General features: G+C 42.6%; 1 protein-coding gene across 5 annotated transcripts in view; it reads left to right on the top strand.

Annotated features, from left to right (window-relative positions):
• Nucleotides 1–27,608, top strand: part of NRXN3 (neurexin 3) — a 1,617,293-nt gene that overhangs the window by 468,086 nt on the left and 1,121,599 nt on the right. For all 5 annotated transcript variants that reach the window (XM_060166202.1, XM_060166193.1, XM_060166220.1 and 2 more), the window contains 2 exons: nt 15,304–15,742; nt 26,479–26,862. In XM_060166202.1, the coding sequence (XP_060022185.1) occupies nt 15,304–15,742; nt 26,479–26,862 (823 nt within the window). The remainder of the gene's footprint in view (nt 1–15,303; nt 15,743–26,478; nt 26,863–27,608) is intronic.

The following is a 27,608-nucleotide window of genomic DNA, read 5'->3' as shown; positions in this document are numbered from 1 at the left end:
CAGGCACTGGGATAGACCATGGGAGACAGACAATTACAGCACAACTTGATAAATTCTGATAGCAGTTGGAATGTGGAGCTTTGGGAGCAGAGGGAAGGAAATCAGCCGTGAGTGGGAGTGAAATGGGCAAGAGTGTTGGGAAAGGCTTCCAAAGTAGGTGATACCTCAACTATGCCTCTCATGGTGAGCAGTAGTTATTCAGATAGAGAATCCAAGTGAGGTTTATCCTGGGGTGTGGGGAGTGGTGGCAGTGGTTTATTGGAAGAACTGCAGAACTTTAGCAAGGCTGGTGATGATGATGAGGGGGCTAGGTCAGGAGGACTTCTATATAATGCTTCAAAGTTTGCATTTGATTCTGAAGTTGGTAGAAAACCATTGAAGGGTTCTAAGCAGGGGAGGGCATGTAATCCCCAGGGAAAAAATAAGGTGATTAGAGTCACGTCTAGTCCTCAGAATAAAAATAACAGTAGGGCTTCCCTGGTGGTGCAGTGGTTGAGAGTCCGCCTGCTGATGCAGGGGACACGGGTTTGTGCCCCGGTCCGGGAAGATCCCACATGCCGCGGAGCGGCTGGGCCCATGAGCCATGGCCGCTGAGCCTGCGTGTCCGGAGCCTGTGCTCCGCAACAGGAGAGGCCACAACAGTGAGAGGCCCGTGTACTGCAAAAAGCAAACAAACAAACAAAAAAACAGTAGATTCCTAGTGATTCAGGAAGGCACCTTTTAAATTTTGTCATCTTTCTAATGAAACCACTAAAGGCTTCCTGTCTACTCTAATGGTTCCTTTTTTCGCAATTGCATAATGACTATATTTTTAGAGCTTTTCATAATCAGGTACCACCTACTCATCTGATCTTAGTTCCTCTGCTTTGTGACATGTAGCTTTCACTGTAGTCAGGTTGGTGTCCTCATCAAATATTCTAATACAGAAGGAAATGTAGGTGTTCACTGGATAGGTCAGTGTAGTACTTAAGAAAATACAAGAATTTAGAGTGTATATTTGTTGAGCCTCAACTGTGTTCCAGACACTGGAGATGCATTGGTTACGCCATCAGAAACACACAGGATCTTTGTTTATAAAGTCTAGAAGACCATAACAGTGCCATTCCTAGAAAGCAGAGGGAAGAGAAATATAGTCTGGGTCAAGTTTCTGATTATAGGTCCTTGCATGTTCATTAACTGCAGTGACAGATATCTTGCTCCAATTCTGATATAAATGATAAAACATCCTCCAACATTTCTAAGCATGTTGGTACCAGAGATTATATCTCATGTTACTTTGTGTCCTCCATGGTCTAGAGCTAAAGTTATTTGGCACAGTTACATGGATTTTGTTTTGTTTGTTTCCAATGTTTTTAGCTTACATTAAGTTAGCTTAATTAATATTCTTTTTTTTAACATCTTTATCAGAGTATAATTGCTTTACAATGGTGTGTTAGTTTCTGCTTTATAACAAAGTGAATCAGCTATACATATACATATATCCCCATATATACTCCCTCTTGCGTCTCCCTCCCACCCTCCCTGTCCCACCCCTCTAGGTGGTCACAAAGCGCTGAGCTGATCTCCCTGTGCTATGTGGCTGCTTCCCACTAGCTATCTATTTTACATTTGGTAGTGTATATATCTCCATGCTACTCTCTTACTTTGTCTCAGCTTACCCTTCCCTCTCCCTGTGTCCTCAAGTCCATTCTCTACATCTGTGTCTTTATTCCTGTCCTGACCCTAGATTCTTCATAACCATTTTTTTTTAGATTCCATATATATATATGTTAGCATATGGTATTTGTTTTTCTCTTTCTGATTTACTTCACTCTTCGTAACAGACTTTAGATCCATCCACCTCACTACAAATAACTCAATTTCGTTTCCTTTTATGGCTGAGTAATATTCCATTGTATATATGTGCCACATCTTCTTTATCCATTCATCTGTCAATGGACACTTAAGTTGCTTCCATGTCCTGGCTATTGTAAATAGAGCTGCAATGAACATTGTGGTACATGACTCTTTTTAAATTATGGTTTTTTTTCCCAGGGTATAGGCCCAGTAATGGGATTGCTGAGTCATATGGTAGTTCTATTTTTAGTTTTTAGGGGAACCTCCATACTGTTCTCCATAGTGGCTGTATCAATTTACATTCCCACCAACAGTGCAAGAGGGTCTCCTTTTCTCCACATCCTCTCCAGCATTTGTTGTTTGTAGATTTTTTGATGATGGCCATTCTGACCGGTATGAGGTGATACCTCATTGTAGTTTTGATGTGCATTTCTCTAATGATTAGTGATGTTGAGCATTCTTTCATGTGTTTGTTGGCAATCTGTATATCTTCTTTGGAGAAATGTCTATTTAGGTCTTCTGCCCATTTTTGGATTGGGTTGTTTGTTTTTTTGAAATTGAGCTGCATGAGCTGCTTATAAATTTTGGAAATTAATCCTTTGTCAGTTGCTTCATTTGCAAATATTTTCTCCCATTCTGAGGGTTGTCTTTTCGTCTTGTTTATGGTTTCCTTTGCTGTGCAAAAGCTTTTATGTTTCATTAGGTCCCATTTGTTTATTTTTGCTTTTATTTCCATTTCTCTAGGAGGTGGGTCAAAAAGGATCTTGCTGTGATTTATGTCATACAGTGTTCTGCCTCTGATTTCCTCTAAGAATTTTATAGTGTCTGTCCTTACATTTAGGTCTCCAGTCCATTTTGAGTTTATTTTTGTGTGTGGTGTTAGGAGGTGTTCTAATTTCATTCTTTTACATGTAGCTGTCCAGTTTTCCCAGCACCACTTACTGAAGAGACTGTCTTTTCTCCACTGTGTATTCTTGCCTCCTTTATCAAAAATAAGGTGACCATATGTGTGTGGGTTTATCTCTGGGTTTTCTATCCTGTTCCATTGATCTATATTTCTGTTTTTGTGCCAGTACCATACTGTCTTGATTACTGTAGCTTTGTAGTGTAGTCTGAAGTCTGGGAGTCTGATTGCTCCAGCTACGTTTTTCTTTCTCAAGGTTGCTTTGGCTATTCAGGGTGTTTTGTGTTTCCATACAAATTGTGAAATTTTTGTTCTAGTTCTGTGAAAAATCCATTGCTAGTTTGATATGGATTGCATTGAATCTGTAGATTGTTTTGGGTAGTATAGTCATTTTCACAATGTTGATTCTTCCAATCCAAGAACTTGGTATATCTCTCCATCTGTTTGTATCAACTTTCATTTATTTCATCAGTGTCTTAGTTTTCTGCATACAGGTCTTTCTTCTCCTTAGGTAGGTTTATTCCTAGGTATTTTATTCTTTTTGTTGCAGTGGTAAATGGGAGCGTTTCCTTAATTTCTCTTTCATATTTTTCATCATAAGTGTATAGGAATGCAGGAGATTTCTGTGCATTAATTTTGTATCCTGCTACTTTACCAGATTCATTGATTAGCTCTAGTAGTTTTCTGGTGGCATCTTTAGGGTTCTCTTTGTATAGTATCATGTCAACTGCAAACAGTGACAGCTATACTTCTTCTTTTCCCATTTGGATTCCTTTTATTTCCTTTTCTTCTCTGATTGCTGTGGCTAAAACTTCCAAAACTATGTGGAATAATAGTGGTGAGAGTTGGCAACCTTCTCTTATTCCTAATCTTAGTGGACATTGTTTCAGTTTTTCACCATTGAGAGCAGTGCTGGTTGTGGGTTTGTCATATATGGCCTTTATTATGTTGAGGTAAGTTCCCTCTATGCCTACATTCTGGAGGGTTTTTATCATAAATGGATGCTGAATTTTGTCAGAAGCTTTTTCTGCATCTGTTGAGATGATCATATGGTTTTTCTCCTCCAATTTGTTAATATGGTGTATCACGTTGATTGATTTGTGTATATTGAAGAATCCTTGCATTCCTGGAATAAACCCCACTTGATCATGGTGTATGATCCTTTTAATGTGCTGCTGGATTCTGTCTGCTAGTATTTTGTTGAGGATTTTTGCATCTATGTTCATCTGTGATATTGGCCTGTAGTTTTCTTTCTTTGTGACATCTTTGTCTGGTTTGGTGGCCTCATAGAATGAGTTTGGGAGTGTTCCTCCATCTGCTGTATCTTGGAAGAGTTTTAGAAGGATAGGTGTTAGCTCTTCTCTAAATGTTCGATAGAATTCGCCTGTGAAGCCATATGGTCCTGGGCTTTTGTTTGTTGGAAGATTTTTAATCACAGTTTCAATTTCAGTGCTTGTGATTGGTCTATTTATATTTTCTATTTCTTTCTGGTTCAGTCTCGGAAGGTTGTGCTTTTCTAAGAATTTGTCCATTTCTTCCAGGTTGTCCATTTTATTGGCATATAGTTGTTTGTAGTAATCTCTCATGATCTTTTGTATTTCTGCAGTGTCAGTTGTTACTGCTCCTTTTTCATTTCTAATTCTGTTGATTTGAGTCTTCTTCCTTTTTTTCTTGATGCGTCTGGCTAATGGTTTGTCAATTTTGTTTATCTTCTCAAAGAACCAGGTTTTAGTTTTCTTGATCTTTGCTATTGTTTCCTTCATTTCTTTTTCACTTATTTCTGATCTGATCTTTTTGATTTCTTTCCTTCTGCTAATTTTGGGGTTTTTTGTTCTTCTTTCGCTAATTGCTTTAAGTGTCAAGTTAGGTTGTTTATTTGAGATGTTTCCTGTTTCTCGAGATAGGATTGTATTGCTATAAACTTCCCTCTTAGAACTGCTTTTGCTGCATCCCATAGGTTTTGGCTCATCGTGTTTTCATTGTCATTTGTTTCTATGTATTTTTTGATTTCCTGTTTGATTTCTTCAGTGAGCTCTTGGTTATTTAGTAGCATATTGTTTAGCTCCCATGTGTTTGTATTCTTTACAGTTTCTTTTTCCTGTAATTGATATGTAGTCTCATAATGTTGTGACTGGAAAAGATACCTGATACAATTTCAGTTTTCTTAAATTTACCAAGGCTTGATTTGTGACCCAAGATGAGATCTATCCTGGAGAATGTTCCATGAGCACTTGAGAAGAAAATGTGTTCTGTTGTTTTTGGAAGGACTGTCCTATGAATATCAATTAAGTCCATCTTTAATGTATTATTTAAAGCTTCTGTTTCCTTATTTCTTTTCATTTTGGATGATCTGTCCTTTGGTGAAAAGGGGTGTTAAAGTCCCCTACTATGATTGTGTTATGTCGGTTTCCACTTTTATGACTGGCTGTTGTCATCTGCCTTATGTATTGAGGTGCTCCTATGTTGGGTGCATAAATATTTACAATTGTTATATCTTCCTCTTGGGTTGATCCCTTGATCGTTATGTAGCGGCCTACTTTGTCTCTTGTAATAGTCTTTATTTTAAAGTCTATTTTGTCTGATATGAGTATTGCTACTCCAGCTTTCTTTTGATTTCCATTTGCACAGGATATCTTTTTCCATCCCCCTCACTTTCAGTCTGTATGTGTCCCTAGGTCTGAAGTGCATCTCTTGTACACAGCATATATATGGGTCTTGTTTTTGTATCCATTCAGCCAGTCTGTGTCTTTTGGTTGGAGCATTTAATCCATTTACATTTAAGGTAATTATCGATATGTATGTTCCTGTTAGCATTTTCTTAATTGTTTTGGGTTTGTTATTGTAGGTCTTTTCCTTCTCTTTATGTTTCCTGCCTAGAGAAGTTCCTTTAGCTTTTGTTGTAAAGCTGGTTTGGTGGTGCTGAATTCTCTTAGTTTTTGCTTGTCTGTAAAGGTTTTCATTTCTCCGTGGAATCTGAATGAGATCCTTGCTGGGTAGAGTAATCTTGGTTGTAGGTTCTTCTCCTTCATCACTTTAAATATGTCCTTCCACTCCATTCTGGCTTGCAGATTTTCTGCTGAAAGATCAGCTGTTAACCTCATGGGGATTCCCTTGTATGTTATTTGTTGTTTTTCCCTTGCTGCTTTAAAAATTTTTTCTTTGTATTAAATTTTTGATAGTTTGATTAATTTGTGTCTTGGCGTGTTTCCCCTTGTATTTATCCTGTATGGGACTCTCTGTGCTTCCTGGACTTGATTGACTCTTTCCTTTCCCATGTTAGGGAAGTGGTGTGTTTTGGGGTGTCTGTAACCTTATTATGATTTTAGGCAGCTTCTCTGCTAATGGGTGGAGTTGTGTTCCTGTCTTGCTAGTTGTTTGGCATAGAGTGTCCAGCACTGTAGCTTGCTGGTCATTGAGTGGAGCTGGTCTTAGCATTGAGATGGAGATGTGTGGGAGAACTTTCACCATTTGATATGACATGGAGCCGGGAGGTCTCTGGTTGACCTGTGTCTTGAACTGAGCTTCCCAACTTAGAGCCACAGGACTGACACCTGGCCGGAGCACCAAGACCCTGTCAGCTACACGGAAAAAGAGAAAAAGGAAAAAGAAAATATATATCATTGCTCCCAAAGTCCACCTCCTCAATTTGGGATGACTCGTTGTCTATTCATGTATTCCACAGATGCAGGGTACATCAAGTTGATTGTGGAGCTTTAATCCGCTGCTTCTGAGGCTGCTGGGAGAGATTTCCCTTTCTCTTCTTTGTTTTCACAGCTCCCAGGGGCTCAGCTTTGGATTTGGCTCCGCCTCTGCGTGCAGGTCACCTGAGGGCGTCTGTTCTTTGCTCAGACAGGACGGGGTTAAAGGAGCAGCTGATTCTGGGGCTCTGGCTCACTCAGGCCGGGGGGAGGGAGGGATGCGGATGCGGGGTGAGCCTGCGGCAGCAGAGGCCAGCATGACATTGCACCAGCCTGAGGCACGCTGTGCATTTTCCCGGGGAAGTTGTCCCTGGATCTTGGGACCCTGGCAGTGGCGGGCTACACAGGATCCCGGGAGGGACGGTTTGGATAGTGACCTGTGCTCGCACACAGGCTTCTTGGTGGCGGCAGCAGCAGCCTTAGCGTCCCATGCCTGTCTCTGGGGTCTGTGCTGATAGCCGTGGCTCGCGCCTATCTCTGGAATGCTTTTTGACAGCGCTCTGAATCCCCTCTCCTGGTGCACTCTGAAACAATGGTCTCTTGCCTCTTAGGCAGGTCCAGACCTTTTCCTGGACTCATTCCTGGCTAGCTGTGGCGCACTAGCCCCCTTCAGGCTCTCTTCATGCAGTCAACCCCAGTCCTCTCCCTGGAATCTGACCTCTGAAGCCCGAGCCTCAGCTCCCAGCCCCTGCCCGCCCCAGCGGGTGAGCAGATAAGCCTCTCGGGCTGGTGAGTGCAGGTTGGCACCGATCCTCTGTGCGGGAATCTCTCCGCTTTGCCCTCCGCACCCCTGTGGCTGTGCTCTCCTCTGTGGCTCTGAATCTTACCCCCTGCCACTCCCTATCTCCACCAGTGAAGGGCTTCCTAGTGTGTGGAAACCTTTCCTCCTTCACAGCTCCCTCCCAGAGGTGCAGGTTATGTCCCTATTCTTTTGTCTCTGTTTTTTCTTTTTTCTTTTGCTCTACCCAGGTACGTGGGGAGTTTCTTGCCTTTTGGTAAGGCTGAGGTCTTCTCCCAGCGTTCAGTAGGTGTTCTGTAGGAGTTGTTCCACGTGTAGATGTATTTCTGTTGTATTTGTGGGGAGGAAGGTGATCTCCGCGTCTTGCTCTTCCACCATCTTGAAGGTCTCCTAATATTATTATTATTATTATTATTTTTTTGCGGTACGCGGGCCTCTCACCGTTGTGGCCTCTTCCCTTGTGGAGCACAGGCTCCGGACGCGCAGGCTCATTGGCCATGGCTTACGGGCCTAGCCGCTCCACGGCATGTGGGATCCTCCCATACCATGGGTTCATGGGCATGAACCCATGTCCCCTGCATTGGCAGGCAGACTCTCAACCACTGTGCCACCAGGGAAGCCCTCTCCTAATATTCTTAATTTACATTAAGTTGGCTTTTGTGTTAGAGGATAGCCAGAGTGGAGATAAGATTCACCGCGAGTTCCAGCTCTGGGACTGGTGGTAACTTCATAGAGCACTACCTTGAGAATTCTGAGGCTTCATCTGGGTTTAATGAGAAAGGGAGTAGAATAGAATTACATCAATTCTCAATGGATTCCATCATTTAGGAAGGAAGAGTAGAGAAATGTATTTGCCCATATGGCTCTAAGAGGTGGGAGAGTTTTCTATCTAGGTGTGGCTAAAAGGATCACCTGGAAAACTTCTCTAAATTATCTGGAAACTTTTTCAGTATTTGTTAAGGCCGGTCTTGGAGAACTATGGCCCATACATGCGCATTCATGTCTTATTTCTTTGCCTGGTTCTGGTTATGCCAAGTCTGTGGTTCATTAATTTAGGAAGAGCTCAGGAGGCTCTGTGAGGATGATGCAGCCTGAACTGACACATCTTATCTCCTGTGACAGACTGAACCTTGACAGTATCCTAAATACGCCACAAATTGCATTGGCTGAAAATTTTTTCTACAGGATACATAGCCATATGTTCTTAATCAGCCTTTTTAGCTGAATAAAAGTCCTAAGAAAGTTCTTCTTGAGAAGAATAAAATTGAGACCTTCATGATGCCAAAGGTTGGAAGTCTTAAACTTCTTAGTGTTTCTGTCTGTAGTTGAGCACAGACTTACCTGATCATTGCTTTCTCACAAAGAATCCATCACAATAAACGTTCGTCTAAGTCTTGAGGTCTTGCGTGTAAGTGATAATGACTTGCATCATTAGTGAGGCTCTTGGGCTGGCACCCATCGCCCTGGGTTTATGAGGTTAGAGTAACTGGCTGGTCCATAGTGCTTGCTTGTGTGCTGTCTCTCTCTGGACTGCTTGCATGGCCAGGTAACAGATGGCTTTCTTTCTTTTTTTTTTAAATGAGGAAGGGACTGAGGACTTGGCTGGTTCAACTTCAGTTCTCAAGTTTGTCTGGATCGTTCCTACTACTTCTGCTTGCTTTCTGTCCCTTTTAGCTTTGCCTACTGCTCTCTTACAAATTAAACCATAGATCAGAAACTATCAACTGGTAGTCTTTGGTGAGACCCAGCTTTCAGATACGTTTTGTTTGACCCACAGAGTGTTGGATCACACAGCCTTTTTAAAATTTAATTAATTGCCAACATTTCTACTACTGGTTTCAACTTTACCTGGAGTCTTTTTGGCCTTTATTTTGAACCCTAGAACTTAGACACTTTTTGGCTCCTGCCTTGCAAGTCTGAAACTCAATTCCCATTTTCTATTTCTGGTGCTTAGTTTTCATCTTTGGCAGATCCTGACCACTGTGAACAGAATATAAAGCATGAAAAGGGTGGTGTCCCTGCTATGCAGCAGTGGGGACTCTGGGCCCCAGGTTGGATGTCAGCTGTAGCTCATCAGGCAGAGTTAGTTTACTGATCCCTGTTAGAAAGACCAGAGATGTAGATGTGGCCCCAGCCATGCCAAATATTAGCTTCTTCTGACTTTGGAAGCTAGGGGGACCATCTGCTGCCCCATTTGTGCTTGAACTTCACTGTTGGAATTTGGTCAGTGGAACACTGTGATAGATAATGATGTTAATGCTAATGAATCCTAAATCTGTGCAAGTGCATGGTGTGTGTGTGAGAGACAGAATAGCTACCATTAGGCATTTTCACATATTATAAATGCCACATTAGGCGATTATATAATTTTTAATTCTTATTTTAACTTCAGAATTTGTTAAATCCAGAGTCTGTCACTAGTCTCTTGAGCTGACAGCTGGCTTAGAACTTAGCCTCCGAGGAAATCTTTCCATTCTGATGACTCCATGCCAGGCTTTCCTGTCTGGTGATCTAGTTATGGCTTCTCAAAGAGAATAACAAAATTAATCGTGATAACTACCATTTATTGAATGCTTATGAAGTGCCAGGAGCTGCTAAAGTACCTTTACATATGATCATATTATCTCATTTAATTCTTAAAACCCTGTGAAGTGAGACTTGTTACCTGTAGTCTACAGGTGAAGAACCTGAGGCTGAGGCACTTTAACTGTTGTCCAAAGGGTGGAACAGAGCTCAGACCCCACTTACGGTGGCTGTGAAGTCCGTGATCTTAACCACTACCCTGTGCTACCACTTGAGCCCAACATCTAATTTAATGAAGATACAAGCATTTATTAAGCACCTGTACAACTAGGTGCTGTTTCAGATTTTAAAAGCTGTAATGTGTATTGTTTGCTAATAAGGTGTTTGAGGTTTGCTTAAAAGATAAGACCTGTGCTTATTCAAAGATAACAAGGTTGAGTGTTTTGAGTGACAAATGAGTGGAGCAGGTAATTCATAGGAAAGAAAATCACAGCCGACCAGAGTCGTCAGTTGCCTGAAGGACGGAGGGGAAGTGGTGGAGAGAAAGTAGGGTGTGTGATTCTGTGGCGACCCCAGAAGCAGGATTCTTTCACAGGGCTTCTTTTTTATTTACCGTGAGTAGGAATGTCACATGATAAGAAGATTAGCGCCCCCCCCCCAATTTATCTAGAAGCTGCACCATCCTGTAAGCTGAAGAGAATAAGCTCATTTTGTTATTATCTGTTGTCCAAGGATTAAGTTGGGGTGGGGAGCACATCTTTGTCTTTTGCTTGTTGTATGTAAACTGCTCCACACATAGGCATAAAGTTGAAAGGCTTTATTGGGATTTGTTGTCAACACTGTTCCACATCAAGGCCCCCTGACACTGGCTTTTTGCCACCGTTCTGTTTCGTCTGGCCTAGATACTCCAGAGAATGTCCCCCAGTGTCCTGACTTCAGATATCCTTCACTGACCTGGATCAGGTGCTCAGACATCAGGTCACAGGCCTGTAAATCATGGTCCCATAAGCCGATCTGGTGGTTTTTATTGAAATTGCCCTATGTGTAGACACATAGAGGATTAAAGGTGTTTTAAAAACAAGAGAAAGGAAAGGCCACGTGGTAAACCTTCTCTTCCTGGACAGGAGAAACAGTACTAAGAGGGCATCTGGACACTGCGGGGCACACACACTCCCTCCATTCCTTCCGGATCCCTTGCTGAAGTGCATAGGAATGTGGCATTTACAGCAGAGTTTGTGGACATAACGTTCTCAGAAAGCTGAGAACAGGGTGTCCTGGGATAAGATGGAAGAGGGAGAAAAATACTCCTGTGCACTGGGACTGTCTCTCCCCCTTAGATTCACTCTCATGGACCTGCTATATGCCTCGAGCACCATGGAAGAGTTTAACATGAAAAAGCACATCTTGTAGATTAGAACAGCCTCTCCTTTTCCAATCAGGCTTAGTGGTTTGGCCAGTAAGGCAGACAGCTTCATCATAGGCAGGCAATGTAAGAATTCTAAGTTTATCAAATGGTGGGCATCAGTAAGAACCAGAGTCGTCAGAGAGGTCCTGGAATGGGTTTGGATATAGATCCTGGTGAAGGGGCACCATTAGAGGCTGGAGACCAGAGGAAGGCACTGTAGGCTGGGAAACCTACAAGGTGAGCAGGTATGTAGAAGTTCTAATACTGAGTTCACACAGAGGCCTCCAAGTTGCCGTGGAGTGAGGAGGAGTAGGGATCCGACAGAGAGGAGAGACCAGGTATGAAGGGCTTAACACCTCTGTACGGAGCTGGGTGTGTTTTATGTGCCTGACTTAAGAGGTTTCTGCTTTGTGGGTAGGCATGTGCTACTGGAGAGCTTAGAAATTGCCACCTCTGGAGGGTGGCCTTGCCCCCATGCAGTCAGAGAGATCTGGGTTCAAGTCCTGGTTATGCCCTTAAGGGGCTATATGATCTTGGGCAAGTACCTGTCACCTCTGAGCTTCTTTTTTGCAAAATGATGCTAACGCTTCCTATTTCACTTCCTTAATTTGGATGATACACACTCGAGTTTTTATGAAGTGGTACATAGTAGGCTCTCAGTAGGCGGTAGCTGTTTTTGTTGTGTTGTCCGTGTTGTCATGGCTTGCCTTACTCCTGGCATTGTGCCTGTGTGCCTCTGTATCAAAGATTAGGGAGGCATACAAGAGTAGCTGTTCCAAGGGAGTCTGTCTTAACCCTGAGACTCTGTCCCCAGCTGTTTTACTGTCTGGCCTTCTAAGCATGAGCTGCAAGTCCAAACAGCAGCTTTTACAAGCCCACGGCTGGGGTGGTCAGACCTGCTTGTCACTCTCTTGACTCTGCCTCTGCACCTTCCAGGTTGTGTGTCATCTCCCGTGGGGAGCTGTTACCGCTCTGTCTTTAATTGCTCCTTGTTGGGGCCATTGTCAGCCAAGGCTGCTTTCTGTCGCTTGCTGCCACATCTCTTCCTAGTTCAGTCATCGGGTGCGGGGGGGTGGGGGGAAGCGTACATTTAGATGAAAGTCTGAATTTATGGAAAATACTATACCAGATACTAATTTGCCTTGTAAGGGGGTCCAGCAGGGTTTCTTGCCACGACGCTCTGCCCAAAGTACTACTGCACTTCTTCATGGCCATGCCGTGGTCTTGCGCTGGACAGGGGGGCAGGGGGGAAGGTGAAGATGCCAGCCATGGAATTTCTCAACTGAGTATCACTGGGCTACAAGACCCCTGCCCTCCTGTCCCTTTCTTATTGGTAGGAGATCCTCAGAAGAGCATCAGTCCAGGCCCCTGTCAGTTTCCACCAGTACCCCAGTACTGCTGGAAACCAAGGTATACTATTGCTTGTTCCTAGGTTTGTGTACCATTGAGGATTTTCTGTGTTCTACCATGTATAATATCCCATTTCATCTCGATAACTGCCTGGGGGGTGGGGAAGGGAGCAGTTTCTAGAATAGGTATTGAGTCGCCTGCCTTTGGAAATAAATAAAACGGGACTCAAAGAGGTTACCCAGCCGTCGGTGGGAAAGGTGTGGAAACTGCGTATAAATAGACAAGTAACTTCAGGGCCGTGGAGTAGATAGAGAGCTCATTTTCAAATAGCTTCTGAGAGAAGTCTTTGTCTGGCAGTTTCTGGCCCGGATTCTCTTGTCTCTCTCCAGAAATCTGCATTGTAGTTATTCACTGTGTGTCCCAGTCTTGGTCATATACCCATTTCACGGAAGAGTTCCTCCTCATAGGACGCTGCATCCTTTTAAAAGGCCTTTTTCTTTTTATCCTTCTGCCTCCTCTAGGGATGTTTGAGCTCTTTCTTCACTTATAGTTCAACGAAGCCAAGCCTTAGTCTGTCCCTTTGGGATGAGCTATTGTTCTACATTAATAATTAACCTTTACAAGAGCTCTGGTCGTAGGCATTTAACCCAGATTCAGAGAAAGTTGAAGTTTGGTTATGGCAGAGAGAGCTCACATGTTGGGGAGTGGGAGTTAGAAGGGAGAAGCTGTTGGTCATTAACCTTTTATCGTTTGTTTCCTCGTTTAGTCACTTGAGTGTTTGCCTAAGGACCTTGCAGTTTTTCCCCTTTGCACACGGTCAGTCCAGTAGAGCTAAGATGAGAAATTTAGCTTTTGAATTGGGAAGATGAATATGCATGATTTTCTATGTATTATTAAAGATGAGCTTCACGGGTGCTGGTAGTAACTGTTATTGTTCTGAGTGTCCACAAGTGGTAAAGCACATGGACTCCGGAGCCTAACTCCTGGGTTCAAGTCCTGCTCTGCCAGTTACTGGCCGTGTGACCATGGGCTGGTTCCTTAACTACTCTCCGTGTCTGTTTCTGCATCTGTAAAATGGGGGAATGACGGTAGGTATCTCAAATGGGTGTTGTCAGGATCTAATGGGATGCTAGGCTTCAGATCCTTAGCACAGTGCCTGGTAGTAGGTGCTCAGTAAATATTAGCATTGTTATTATTTTCAGTGTTATTGACTATGGTTACACCCATGGTGAAGGTCATCTAGTAGGTGAGACATTTTCAATTCTTTGTTGTTAGTTAGATATTAAAAGGTAAATATCTCTGCTTGCTTCTCTCCTGGTGTTGGAGAGAAGGGAAGCAGTTCTACAGCTGGATGTTAGGGATTAAATAGTATATACTGGAATGACTCATCCAATTAACTTTTTATCACTGAGATGGATTGTAAGACTTTAGCACTTAAGTCTTGTTACTTTATTAAAAAAGGAGAGGATAAGACAGCCTTCTCTGTGGAAGGGATAAAATGAGTTAACAGCCACGACAGCCACCCCCAAATAGCTGAGATTTTTATGCCCATACATGTGCTACTTCTAAGTGCTTTGCGTGTATTAACTCATTTCATACTTAAGAAATAGTCTACTCCTATATTCGCATTTTCAGAGGGGGAAGCAGACCCAAGTAAGTTAAATAACTTTGAAGTTCACACAGCTTAGAAGTAGTGGATGTGGGATTTGAACCTAAATGGGGGTCCTCATCTAGAATTTGAATAAGACAATGTGAAGGACCTAGCAACGTGGTTTGCATAACCCACACTCAAATGCTAGCCCCTTTGCCTTCTGTTTTTGCTTGTTTATTATTATAGTATGGATGTGACATTGCATGGAGATCAGAGGACCAAGACCTATCCAAGGTTACTGCATCAAAATGCAGTTCTAATAACAGCAAAAGCTTTTAGAAATTCTGATCTTGGGGAACAAGTTTAATCCCTGCTTTTATATGGATTATACCAGGTTTAGAAAGTCATAATAGGTTTTTTAAAAATGTTTTAGGGTGTTTCATTCTCTCACTGTGTGTATATAGAGGACATGTGCAATTGTGCAAAAAAAATATATAGATCTCCTTCTCCACCAACGCTTAACACTCAATAATCTTCTTTAAAAAGAAAAACAATACAACAGGGTAGAGTGAAAAGTAAGTCTCCCTCCACTCCTGAATATTAATCCCACAAATCCTCTCCCCAGTGACAATTTTATAGCTTCTTGTGTTTCCTTCCAAAAATGTTTCATGCATTTACAAGCATATATACATGTAACACACACTTCCCAACACACACACTCTTTGCACAATGATAGCATAATGCACGCTGTCCTGTTCCTTACTAATTTCACTTAATGTTACTCAGAGTATCTATGTCAAAACTGGGAGCACTACTTTGTTTATTAGGGCTGCATAATGTTCCATTTTAAAGATGGGCCAGTCTGTTACTGCTGGTCATTTAGGTTGTTTCTGGTCTTTTACTGAGGACATTTCAGTAAATATCTCTGTAGGTAAGTATTTGTGTCTGTGCAACTCAGTCTCTTTTGATTTCTCCTTGCAAGCTTATATTGTTTAACTTTCTGACAATGCAAAAAATTGGCCAGAAGGAAACAGACGAAAGGAATATAATGGAAATACAGGGGCTTATTCAGGGCTTGTGGGCACCTCAGAGGTCTGTGCAGATGCTTTTTCAAGTGCTGTATCTCATGTTTCTCATTGTTTCAGACTGTTGTGTCCTGAAGCTTCATTTTGGGCCTTTTCCCTGGGTGCCCAGTGAGCGATGGATGGTTACTGTTTGCAAGATTGATTCATGTAGCACTTGTCTGGCTTTTGACAGGTTGTTTATAAGAATAATGACATCCGTCTGGAGCTGTCTCGCTTGGCCAGAATTGGGGACACCAAGATGAAAATCTACGGTGAGGTTGTATTCAAGTGTGAGAATGTGGCCACACTGGACCCCATCAACTTTGAGACCCCGGAGGCTTACATCAGCTTGCCCAAATGGAACACCAAACGCATGGGCTCTATCTCCTTTGACTTTCGCACCACTGAGCCCAACGGCCTGATCCTCTTCACTCACGGCAAGCCCCAAGAGAGGAAGGATGCTCGGAGCCAGAAGAACACCAAGGTGGACTTCTTTGCCGTGGAACTCCTCGATGGCAACCTGTACCTACTGCTTGACATGGGCTCAGGCACCATTAAAGTGAAAGCCACTCAGAAGAAAGCCAACGATGGGGAATGGTACCATGTGGACATTCAGCGAGATGGCAGATCAGGTAGGAAGAAGCAAGGTGTGTGACTGAGACTAGGGGAAAGCTTCTGCTTCCTTATATTTTTTTATTTTAGTTTTTGTGACTTGTTTGCTTGTTGATTCTTTTGCTGTTCTCCTTAATGCTTGTTATATGATTGTGTAAGATTATGTTTCTGAACCAGACACCTGTCTCATCGATGGCTGACATTCTCCTCATCTCCCCTGTCACTCACTGCACAATGGTCTCAGCGATACCTCCAAGACCCTGGGGCTAAGGATGTTTTTACAAGCAGCATTTCCGCTGCTACCAAAGTGACTGTCATGTCACTTGTGTGATGGGTTTTTTCCCTCTTTATTCTCCTTTTTCCATCACCATGGAAACCAATTGTGATGTCACAGTTGCTGCATTATGTGATTACTCTGTAGGATAAGCTGCACTGTGCAAGAGTTTATGCAGTGAAACACCCTTCAGTAATTGGCAAGAGTCATATTGCAGGGAAAAATTATGACAAGAAAGGAAAAGGCAAATTGATTTTTCCTAAAGTCATGTTCAATTTAAAGCCTTCCTTTGGTGTGAAAGCCTATATTTCACTCTTTGCTCAGACCTTACTAACTTTCCCTTCCTCTTCATAACCTTTTACATTGGGTTTAAACGGCTTTGTTTGTTTCTGCAGCTGCAGACCAAGCAAGCTAGCCCCAGGCAGTACATAGCCACTCTGGAATAGTAACAAAGCAGGGCAGGGGAAGGAAACACAAATAGAGAGTCTGAGACTTTGAATGCCTGAACAGTCTGCCTCACTTTCTGTGGACATGTGGCAGTGAAGGTCACATTCTGTGCATCAGAAAGGGCATTTCACCCAGAGAAGTAATTAGAGCATTTGAATTTCACACTTATTTCCTGATTCTCCATTTAGGTAGTATTGTACTCAATAAGGGTCTTGGCTATATTTTCATAGTTTTAAGGATTTACTCTCCTGGTAAACACAAAAATGTCTTCCTTTTAGACATTTTTGCATTTGGCCAACAATAGAAAGCAATAGGTTCCCCTAAAAGGCTGTAGCCACTAATGGCTGAGCTTGCGGGGATGGCTTTTCTGCGTAATTCCAGAGCTAGAGGGGTGGCGGAGATGAGCAGTGTTGCCCTTAGGTAAGCAGCTGGTTGGGTTCTGTGCAGAGGGCAGACAGGTGGCAGATTGCAGACCTGGACAGTTTATTGCCCAGCAGGATGCCTTATCAATTGCCTAAAATTTGATCAGAACCAAGAGGCTTCAAATTAAATGTGCTTGTTGGGCAAGAATGAACATTTTGTTCTTTTTTAAGAGAAAAATACACAAAAAATCATTTCTGAGGCCAAATCTTTTGAAGTTTATCCATTAAAAAATGTCAGCAGGGGCAGAGATCTAGAAAGCTGTCTCAGAATTATAAGGGACGCACTCCTGTTGGTTTTTAAGACAATGCGTTTTGGGTCTCTGGAGTCCGGACATGGTTGATGGGTTTCATGATTGACTAACCTAGACCTTGGTACAGCTGAAATGTCACCTATCTGTGTCACAGGCAGGCTAGGACATGTAAAATCGCCACACGTCTGTTTCTGATATTCTCAACACGAATTGCTTTTTCAAGTAGGGCAGTTGTTTCGTTTTGTTAGAACCATCAGTAGACCCAGTTTTTGACAAATAAGTTTGGATTACAGAAGCCTTAAATTTCATACCTGGGTGCTGTGGCATTGGCTAATACTTTGAAATACTGATACATTTGATCAAAGCCTATAAAAATTTACTGAGTAAACAAGTCGTTGTCATGTAAAAGCAGCATAACAGAATTTTAACATGATATACTAAACTTCATTTCTTCACGAGGGTATTTTCTGGTATGTTCTTACAGACCTGTATTAAAATGACTAGTTATAAAAACACAAGTGTATCTAATTGTGGTACCTCCTTCCCTGCCTATCCTGAAGGATATTACTGAGAGGTGATCTCAGGAAACTTTCATCTTCATTCCCCAGCTGAGGGACTGATTCTCAAAACAGTTGTGGTCCCACACTCTGAGGATGAAGTTTCCTCAGGATGTATTTAAGGGTCCACTATTTAAATCAGTTCGGGTACTGTTCTTACTTGGCAGTAGATGCTCCTCCCTGTTAGTTGGTGATCAGATTAACTCTGTGGACATGTGGGTGAAGAAAGCAAACTGCAAGAGAGAAGAAAAGTACCCAAGCCTCAACTTCCTCATTTGTGAAATAGGGGAAATACGAATGCCTACCTCACAGGATTGTTTTGAGGATTGAGTCCAGAAAAGCACAGAAAGTACTAAAAATGGTGGCTGGGACATTTTTATTGTTATGTAGGTTTTTAAAAGATTAAAAAGCAAAAAGGCAAAGCAGATTTCTCCAGGAGAAAACTTCCAGGGAAGAGTAGGGGGAAGCACGCCTAGCTGAATCCTCCAGAGACCCCTCATACTCTTTCTGCTCTTCTACTCCTGGGTTGACTTTGTGATTTAGGGTGTACTTCACTTTCTTGATCTCATTTGATCTTCTAGGCCCCTCAGCTATTTCCCCTGTCATAGCTGAGGGAATTGAGACTCAGATAAGTGAAAGCTGGCTGATGGATGGCCCAGTTATCTTGGTACCAATAAAGCACTTTAAGAATACTAAATTTCTAAAATTTCTGGCATGAAGTTTAGATATCACTCTGATTTAACAGTTTAGGAAATTGAGCTGTTGAGGAAATCGAGGGGTTCAGTGACTGGTACAGGGTTAGAAAGACTAGAATCCCTGTTCCCAAGTTCCCAGGTCAGGCTTCAGGGTTACATCTTCTGTGATTTCTTGTGCCTGGTCTAGCTCTGATCTCATCTCTTCTTGACTTCCTCTGGCCTCCTGTACTCTAGCCACACTCCCGCCTGTCCCAGGGCCTTTGTAGATGCCATTCCCTGTGCCGGGCACATTCTCCCCCTGGGACTTGGCATGGTTGGATCCTTCTCAACATCCTGGTTTCAACTTACCTCTCACCTGGTTAGAGAAGCCTTTATCGACCGTACACTTTAAAGTTGAACTTGTGGGCTGCTGTAGCACCCATTTTACTCTCTTCCTCCCACTTGCCATTTTCCAATTTCTGTTCATTGGGTGATTTGTTTATTTTCTGTTCCTCTGCTGTGGAACATCAGCTCCATGAAAGCAGGCACGCCTGTCAAGTTCATGTATATGTCTAGAACTATACTAGAGACAGAACAGGTGTTCAATACATGTTTGTTACATGAGTACATAAAGAAACATGTTCCGAAGGTGATGGAGGAGTAGGACTTGGAGATCACCTTCCTCCCCACAGATACATCAGAAGTACATCTACATGTGGAACAACTCCTACAGAACACCTACTGAATGCTGGTAGAAGACCTCAGACTTCCGAAAAGAAGGCAGACCACCACCTAAACAAGCTCCAGAGATGGGTGCGAGCCGTGGCTATCAGCGCAGACACCAGAGACAGGCATGAAACGCTAACGCTGCTGCTGTAGCCATCAAGGAGCCTGTGTGCAAGCACAGGTCACTATCCACACCCCCCAGGAGGCTGTACAACATGCCACTGCCAGGGCCCTGTGATTCAGGGACAACTTCCCCAGGAGAACACACGGCGCGCCTCAGGCTGTTGCAGTGTCACACTGGCCTCTGCCACTGCAGGCTCGCCCCACATTCCAAGTATAACAACCGTACCCCTCCCTCCCCCCGGGCCTGAGTGAGCCAGAGCCCCCTAATCAGCCTCTGCTTTAACCCCCTCCTGTCCGGGCAGGAAGAGATGCCTGAGGGCGATCTACACACAGAGGTGGGGCCACAACCAAAGCCGAACCCCAGGAGCTGTGCAAACAAAGAAGAGAAAAGGAAATTTCTCTGTGCAGCCTCAGGAGCAGCGGATTAAATATCCACAATCAACTTGATGTACCTGCATCTGTGGAATACCTGAATAGACAACAAATCATCCCAAAATTGAGGAGGTGGACTTTGGGAGCAGCTGTAGACTTGGGGTTTACTGTCTGTGAATGATTTGTTCTGATTTTTATGTTTATCTTAATATAGTTTTTAATGCTTGTTATCATTGGTGGATTTGTTTATTCGTTTGGTTGCTCTCTTCTTCTTTCCTTTTATTCCCTTTGTTTTTATTATTACGTTTTTATTTCAATAATTTTTAAAAATTTATTATTTTTTTTTCTTTCTTTTCTTCTTCTCCCTTTTCTTCTGAGCCTTGTAGCTGACAGGGTCTTGGTGCTCCAGCCTGGTGTAAGGCCTGAGCCTCTGAGGTGGGAGGGTGAGTTCAGGACATTGGTCCACCAGAGACCTCCGGGCCCCACGTAATATCAATCGGCGAGAGCTCTCCCAGAGCTCTCCGTCTCAAAACTAAGGCCCAGCTCGACTCAACTGCTAGCAAGCTCCAGTGCTGGACGCCCCATGCCAAACAACTAGCAAGACAGGAACACAACCCCACCCATTAGCAGACAGGTTGCCTAAAGGCATACTAAGTTCACAGGCACCCCAAAACATACCACCATATGTGGCCCTGTCCACCAGAAAGACAAGTTCCAGACCCACCCCCAGAACAGAGGCACCAGTCCCCTCCCCCAAGAAGCCTACATAAGCCACTGAACCAACTTCCCCCCCTGGGGGCAGACACCAAAAACAACGGGAAGTACGAACCTGCAGCCTGTGAAAAGGAGACCCCCAAACACACTAAGTTAAACAAGATGAGAAGACAGAGATATATGCAGCAGATGAAGGAGCAAAGTAAAAACCCACCAGACCAAACAAATGAAGAGGAAATGGCAGTCTACCTGAAAAAGAATTCAGAGTAATGATAGTAAAGATAATCCAAAATCTTGGAAATAGAATGGAGAAAATACAAGAAGTGTTTAACAAGAACCTAGAACTAAAGAGCAAACAAACAATGATGAACAACACAATAAATGAAATTTTAAAATCTCTAGAAGGAATCAATAGCAGAAGAACTGAGGCAGAAAGTGGATAAGTGACCTGGAAGATAAAATAGTGGAAATAACTGCCACAGCAGAATAAAGAAAAAAGAATGAAAAGAATTGAGGACAGTCCAGAGACCTCTGGGACAACATTAAATGCACCAACACTCGAATTATAGGGGTCCCAGAAGAAGAAGAGAAAAAGAAAGGCACTGGGAAAATATCTGAAGAGATTATAGTTGAAAACTTCCCTAACATGGGAAAGGAAATAGTCAATCAAGTCCAGGAAGCACAAAGAGTCCCATACAGGATAAATCCAAGAAGAAACACGCCAAGACACGTATTAATCAAACTATCAAAAATTAAATACAAACAAAAAATATTAAAAGCAGCAAGGGAAAAACAACAAATAACATACAAGGGAATCCCCATGAGGTTAACAGCTGATCTTTCAGCAGAAAATCTGCAAGCCAGAAGGGAGTGGCAGGACATATTTAAAGTGATGAAGGAGAAAAACCTACAACCAAGATTACTCTGCATAGCAAGGATCTCATTCAGATTTCACAGAGAAATGAAAACCTTTACAGACAAGCAAAAGCTAAGAAAATTCAGCACCACCAAACCAACTTTACAACAAATGCTAAAGGAACTTCTCTAGGCAGGAAACACAAGAGAAGGAAAAGACCTACAATAACAAACCCAAAACAGTTAAGAAAATGCTAACAGGAACATACATATCAATAATTACCTTAAATGTAAATGGATTAAATGCTCCAACCAAAAGGCACAGACTGGCTGAATGGATACAAAAACAAGACCCACATATATTCTGTCTACAAGAGATGCACTTCAGACCTAGGGACACATACAGACTGAAAGTGAGGGGATGGAAAAAGATATTCCATGCAAATGGAAATCAAAAGAAAGCTGGAGTAGCAATTCTCATGTCAGACAAAATAGACTTTAAAATAAAGACTATTACATGAGACAAAGAAGGACGCTCCATAATGATTAAGGGATCAATTCAAGAAGAAGATACAACAGTTGTAAATATTTATGCACCCAGCACAGGAGCACCTCACTACACAAGCCATAAAAGGGGAAATCGACAGTAACACAATCATAGTAGGGGACTTTAACACCCCAGTTTCACCAATGGGCAGAACATCCAAAATGAAAATAAATAGGGAAACACAAACTTTAAAGTACACATTAAACAAGATGGACTTAATTGATATTCATAGGACAGTCCTTCCAAAAACAACAGAATACATTTTCTTCTGAAGTGCTCATGGAACATTCTCCAGGTTAGATCGTACCTTGGGGTCACAAATCAAGCATTGGTAAATTTAAGAAAATTGAAATCATATCAAGTATCTTTTCTGAGCATAATGCTATAAGACTACATATCAATTACAGGAAAAGAAAACTGTAAAAAATAAAAACACATGGAGGCTAAGCAATACGCTACTAAATAACCAAGAGATAACTGAAGAAATCAAACAGGAAATCAAAAAATACATAGAAACAAATGACAATGAAAACATGGCAACCCAAAACCTATGGGATGCAGCAAAAGCAGTTCTAAGAGGGAAGTTTATAGCAATACAATCCTACCTCAAGAAACAAGAAACATCTTAAATAAACAACCTAACCTTACACCTAAAACAATTAGAGAAAGAAGAAGAAAAAACCCTGAAGTTAGCAGAAGGAAAGAAATCATAGAGATCAGATCAGAAATAAGTGAAAAGGAAATGAAGGAAACAATAGCAAAGATCAATAAAACTAAAAGCTGGTTCTTTGAGAAGATAAACAAAATTGACAAACCATTAGCCAGACTCATCAGGAAGAAAAGGGAGAAGACTCAGCAGAATTAGAAATTAAAAAGGAGAAGTAACAACTGACACTGCAGAAATACAAAGCATCATGAGAGATTACTATAAGCAAATAGATGCCAATAAAATGGACAACCTGGAAGAAATGGACAAATTCTTAGAAAAGCACAGCCTTCTGCGACTGAACCAGGAAAAAATAGAATATATAAACAGACCAATCACAAGCAGTGAAATTGAAATTGTGATTAAAACTCTTCCAACAGGGCTTCCCTGGTGGCCCAGTGGTTGAGAGTCTGCCTGCCGATGCAGGGGATGTGGGTTCGTGCCCCGGTCCGGGAGGATCCCACGTGCCGCGGAGCTGCTGGGCCCATGAGCCATGGCCACTGAGCCTGCGCGTCCGGAGCCTGTGCTGCGCAACGGGAGAGGCCACAACAGTGAGAGGCCCATGTACCACAAAAAAAAATAAATAAAATAAATCTTCCAACAAACAAAAACCCAGGACCAGATGGCTTCACAGGCGAATTCTATCAAACATTTAGAGAAGAGCTAACAGCTATCCTTCTCGAACTCTTCCAAAATATAGCAGAGGGAGGAACACTCCCAAACTCATTCTATGAGGCCACCATCACCCTGATACCAAAAACAGAGATGTCACAAAGAAAGAAAACTACAGGCCAATATCACTGATGAACATAGATGCAAAAATTGTCAACAAAATACTAGCAGACAGAATCCAACAGCACATTAAAAGGTTCATACACCATGATCAAGTGGGTTTTATCCCAAGAATGCAAGCATTCTTCAATATACACAAATCAATCTCATTATCAAACTGAAGGATAAATACCATATGATAATCTCAGTAGATGCAGAAAAATCTTTCGACAAAATTCAACAGCCATTTATGATCAAAACTCTCAGAACGCAGGCATAGAGGGAACCTACCTCAACATAATAAAGGCCATATATGACAGACCCACAGCCAATATCGTTCTCAATGGTAAAAAACTGAGACTGTTTCCTCTAAGATCAGGAACAAGACAAGGTCACCCACTCTCACCATTATTATTCAACATATTTTTGGAAGTTTTAGCCACAGCAATCAGAGAAGAAAAAGAAATAAAAGGAATCAAAATGGGAAAAGAAGAAGTAAAACTGTCACTTTTTGCAGATGACATGATACTATATACATAGAGAATCCTAAAGATGCCACCAGAAAACTACTAGAGCTAATCAATGAATTTGGTAAAGTAGCAGGATACAAAATTAATGCACAGGAATCTCTTGCATTCCTATACACTAATGATGAAAAGCCTGAAAGAGAAATTAAAGAAACACTCCCATTTACCACTGCAACAACAACAACAAAAATACCTAGGAATAAACCTACCTAAGGAGACAAAAGACCTGTACTCAGAAGACTATAAGACACTGTGAAAGAAATTAAAGATGATACAAACAGATGGAGAGAGATACCATGTTCTTGGATTGGAAGAATCACATGTTTCAACATTGTGAAAGTGACTATACTACCCAAAGCAATGTACAGTTTCAATGCAATCCCTATCAGACCACCAATGGCATTTTTCACAGAACTAAAACAAAAAATTTCACAATTTGTAAGGAAACACAAAAGACCCCAAATAGCCAAAGTGATCTTGAGAAAGAAAAACAGAGCTGGAGGAATCAGACTCCCTGACTTCAGACTAAACTACAAAGCTACAGTAATCAAGACAGTTCAGTACTGGCACAAAAACAGAAATACAGATCAATGTAACAGGATAGAAAGCCCAGAGATAAGCCCATGCACCTGTGGTCACCTTATCTTTGTTAAAGGTGGCAAGAATATACAGTGGAGAAACAACAACCTCTTCAATAAATGGTGCTGAGAAAACTGCACAGATACACGTAAAAGAATGAAATTAGAATACTCCCTAACACCATATACAAAAATAAACTCAAAATGGATTAAAGACCTACATGTAAGGCCAGAAACTATCAAACTCTTAGAGGAAAACATAGGCAGAACACTCTTTGATATAAATCACAGCAAGATCCTTTTTGACCCACCTCCTAGAGAAATGGAAATAAAAACAAAAATAAACAAATGGGACCTAACGAAACTTCAAAGCTTTTGCACAGCAAAGGAAATCAGAAACAAGACGAAAGGACAGACCTCAGAATGGGAGAAAATATTTGCAAATGAAGCAACTGACAAAGGATTAATCTCCAAAATTTACAAGCAGCTCATGCAGCTCAATATCAAAAAAACAAACAACCCAATCCCAAAATGGGCAGAAGCTCTAAATAGACATTTCTCCAAAGAAGATATACAGATTGCCAACAAACAAATGAAAGGATGCTCGACATCACTAATCATTAGAGAAATGCAAATCAGAACTATAGTGAGGTATCACCTCACACCGGTCAGAATGGCCATCATCAAAAAATCTACAAACGATAAATGCTGGAGAGGGTGTGGAGAAAAGGGAACCGTCTTGCACTGTTGGTGGGAATGTAAATTGATACAGCCACTATGGAGAACAGTATGGAGGTTCCTTAAAAAACTACAAATAGAACTACCATAAGACCCAGCAATCCCACTGTTGGGCACATACCCTGAGAAAACCATAATTTAAAAAGAGTCATGTACCACAATGTTCATTGCAGCACTATTTACAATAGCCAGGACATGGAAGCAACCTAAATGTCCTTTGACAGATGAATGGGTAAAGAAGATGTGACCCATATACATAATGGAATATTACTCAGCCATAAAAAGGAGTAAAATTGAGTTATTTGTAGTGAGGTTGATGGAGCTAGAGTCTGTCATACAGAGAGAAGTAAGTCAGAAAGAGAAAAGCAAATACCGTATGCTAACACATATATATGGAATCTAAAAAAGAAATGGTTCTGAAGAACCTAGGGGCAGGACAGGAATAAAGATGCAGACGTAGAGAATGGACTTGAGGACACGGGGAGGGGGAAGGGTAAGCTGGGACGAAATGAGAGATTAGCACTGACATATATACACTACCAAACGTAAGGTAGATAGCTAGTGGGAAGCAGCTGCATAGCACAGGGAGATCCGCTCTGTGCTTTGTGACCACTTAGAAGGGTGGGATAGGGAAGATGGGAGGGGACATGGGGATATATACATATAGCTGATTCACTTTGTTGTACAGCAGAAACTAACACAATAAACGTGTTACAAACATTAAAAAAAACTAAAATATTTGATTTATAGTCAAGAAGAAAAGAAAGAAAGAAAGAAAGACGTTCCAGTTAAAATTTATCAAAGGCAATGAATGTCAAAAATATGCCCTGGCAGGGCTGGTAGCTAAGGCCAGTACAGAGGGTATCAGCTCATGGAGAGAGAAAGAGAAGAGCAGGTTCCATCCTTCGGGTGATGGTGAGCCAGTGATGAAGACTCAGGCAGGACCTACAGCCTGTGTCCCAGGTACAGAGTAAGAAGCACCTTACATGAATGAGCTCATTTACTTATCACACCAACCTGTGAGGTGGGGACAGTTCTTTTCCCATTTTACAGATGAGGAAATTGAGCACTAGGAAGGAGAAGTCACTTCTTCAAGGTTATCCAGCTAGTACGTGGCGGGGCTGGGATTTAAACACAGGCACGGTCTGTGCTGCTGTCAACCTGTGTGATGTGCAACCTCTCAGCCAAAACTTTTAGGTAGAAAAAAAGATAATCATACTAGGTGCTAGGCCACGGAGATTCCTCTGGGCCAGGCTGTCTTAGCTGGCAGGGATTGGAGCCAAATGGCCTACATTGTCCTTTTTACCATTTTGCGGCATTTCGTTCCCTTGCGTACATTGTTCCTTCCTGGCCAGGCAACAGTGGTCTCCCATCTCACCTGCTAGGCTCCTTTCGTTTGGTTCATCAACTGGCAGCCTCACCTGTGATGCCAAGAGGGCTGTTAGCTCACTTTGTTTCTTTCCTCCCATTCCAGGTACCATATCAGTGAACAGCAGGCGCACGCCGTTCACCGCTAGTGGGGAGAGCGAGATCCTGGACCTGGAAGGGGACATGTACCTGGGCGGGCTGCCGGAGCACCGTGCTGGCCTCATCCTCCCCACTGAGCTCTGGACCGCCATGCTCAACTATGGCTACGTGGGCTGCATCCGTGACCTGTTCATTGACGGGCGCAGCAAAAACATCCGGCAGCTGGCGGAGATGCAGAACGCTGCAGGCGTCAAGTCCTCCTGTTCACGGATGAGCGCTAAGCAGTGTGACAGCTACCCCTGCAAGAACAACGCCGTGTGCAAAGATGGCTGGAACCGCTTCATCTGCGACTGCACGGGCACCGGCTACTGGGGCCGAACCTGCGAGAGGGGTGAGTAGGCCCTCGTGGTGGCACGCTGCGTCTGAGTGGGGGTGATGTGCTGCAGCTGTGTCCCTGGTTGCACCTGCCTGTGCTTCCTTTGCTACTACAGGCTCTCCCTTTGGACCTCCCTGTGCTTGCGTTCTTCTGGAGAAGAATTTTCTAGGGTTCACTCCTTTCCAGATCATACCCTTTCTAGTTCTGGATGCTTGGATTTGTTTGGCTAGGGTTGGGCTGCAGAGAGGGAAACTGTAGAGTAAATATTACCGTGATCATGCTACTTTCTTGATTAAGTGTTAGACATCTATTTGAGAAGGTGAATTCTTTTGGGATTCTGGGTGGGCTCACCAACTGGCTGTTTCCTTTGTTCATTTAACTGCATGCTTTTTTTTTTTTTTTTTGCGATACACGGGCCTCTCTCTGTTGTGGACTCTCCCGTTGCGGAGCACAGGCTCCGGACGCGCAGGCTCAGCGGCCATGGCTCACGGGCCCAGCCGCTCTGCGGCATGTGGGACCTTCCCGGACCGGGGCACGAACCAATGTCCCCTGCATCGGCAGGCGGACTCTCAACCACTGCGCCACCAGGGAACTCATGCTTTTTGATGCTTTCTTTCGTGCTAGCTCTTGGATTAGGCTTTAGAAATACACTGTTGAACAAAATAGCCCCAGCCCTGTTCTGTGGAGCTTGCTGCCTAGCGGAATGCTTAGCTGTTAAATAATCACAGACATGTTGAGTTTTATAAGAAGCAGTGTCATGT

Source organism: Lagenorhynchus albirostris, chromosome 1 (genome assembly GCF_949774975.1).
Source record: "Lagenorhynchus albirostris chromosome 1, mLagAlb1.1, whole genome shotgun sequence".
Taxonomy (NCBI): domain Eukaryota; kingdom Metazoa; phylum Chordata; class Mammalia; order Artiodactyla; family Delphinidae; genus Lagenorhynchus; species Lagenorhynchus albirostris.
Note: the sequence above shows the minus strand (reverse complement) of the source record. Positions and strands in the feature narration are given on the sequence as shown.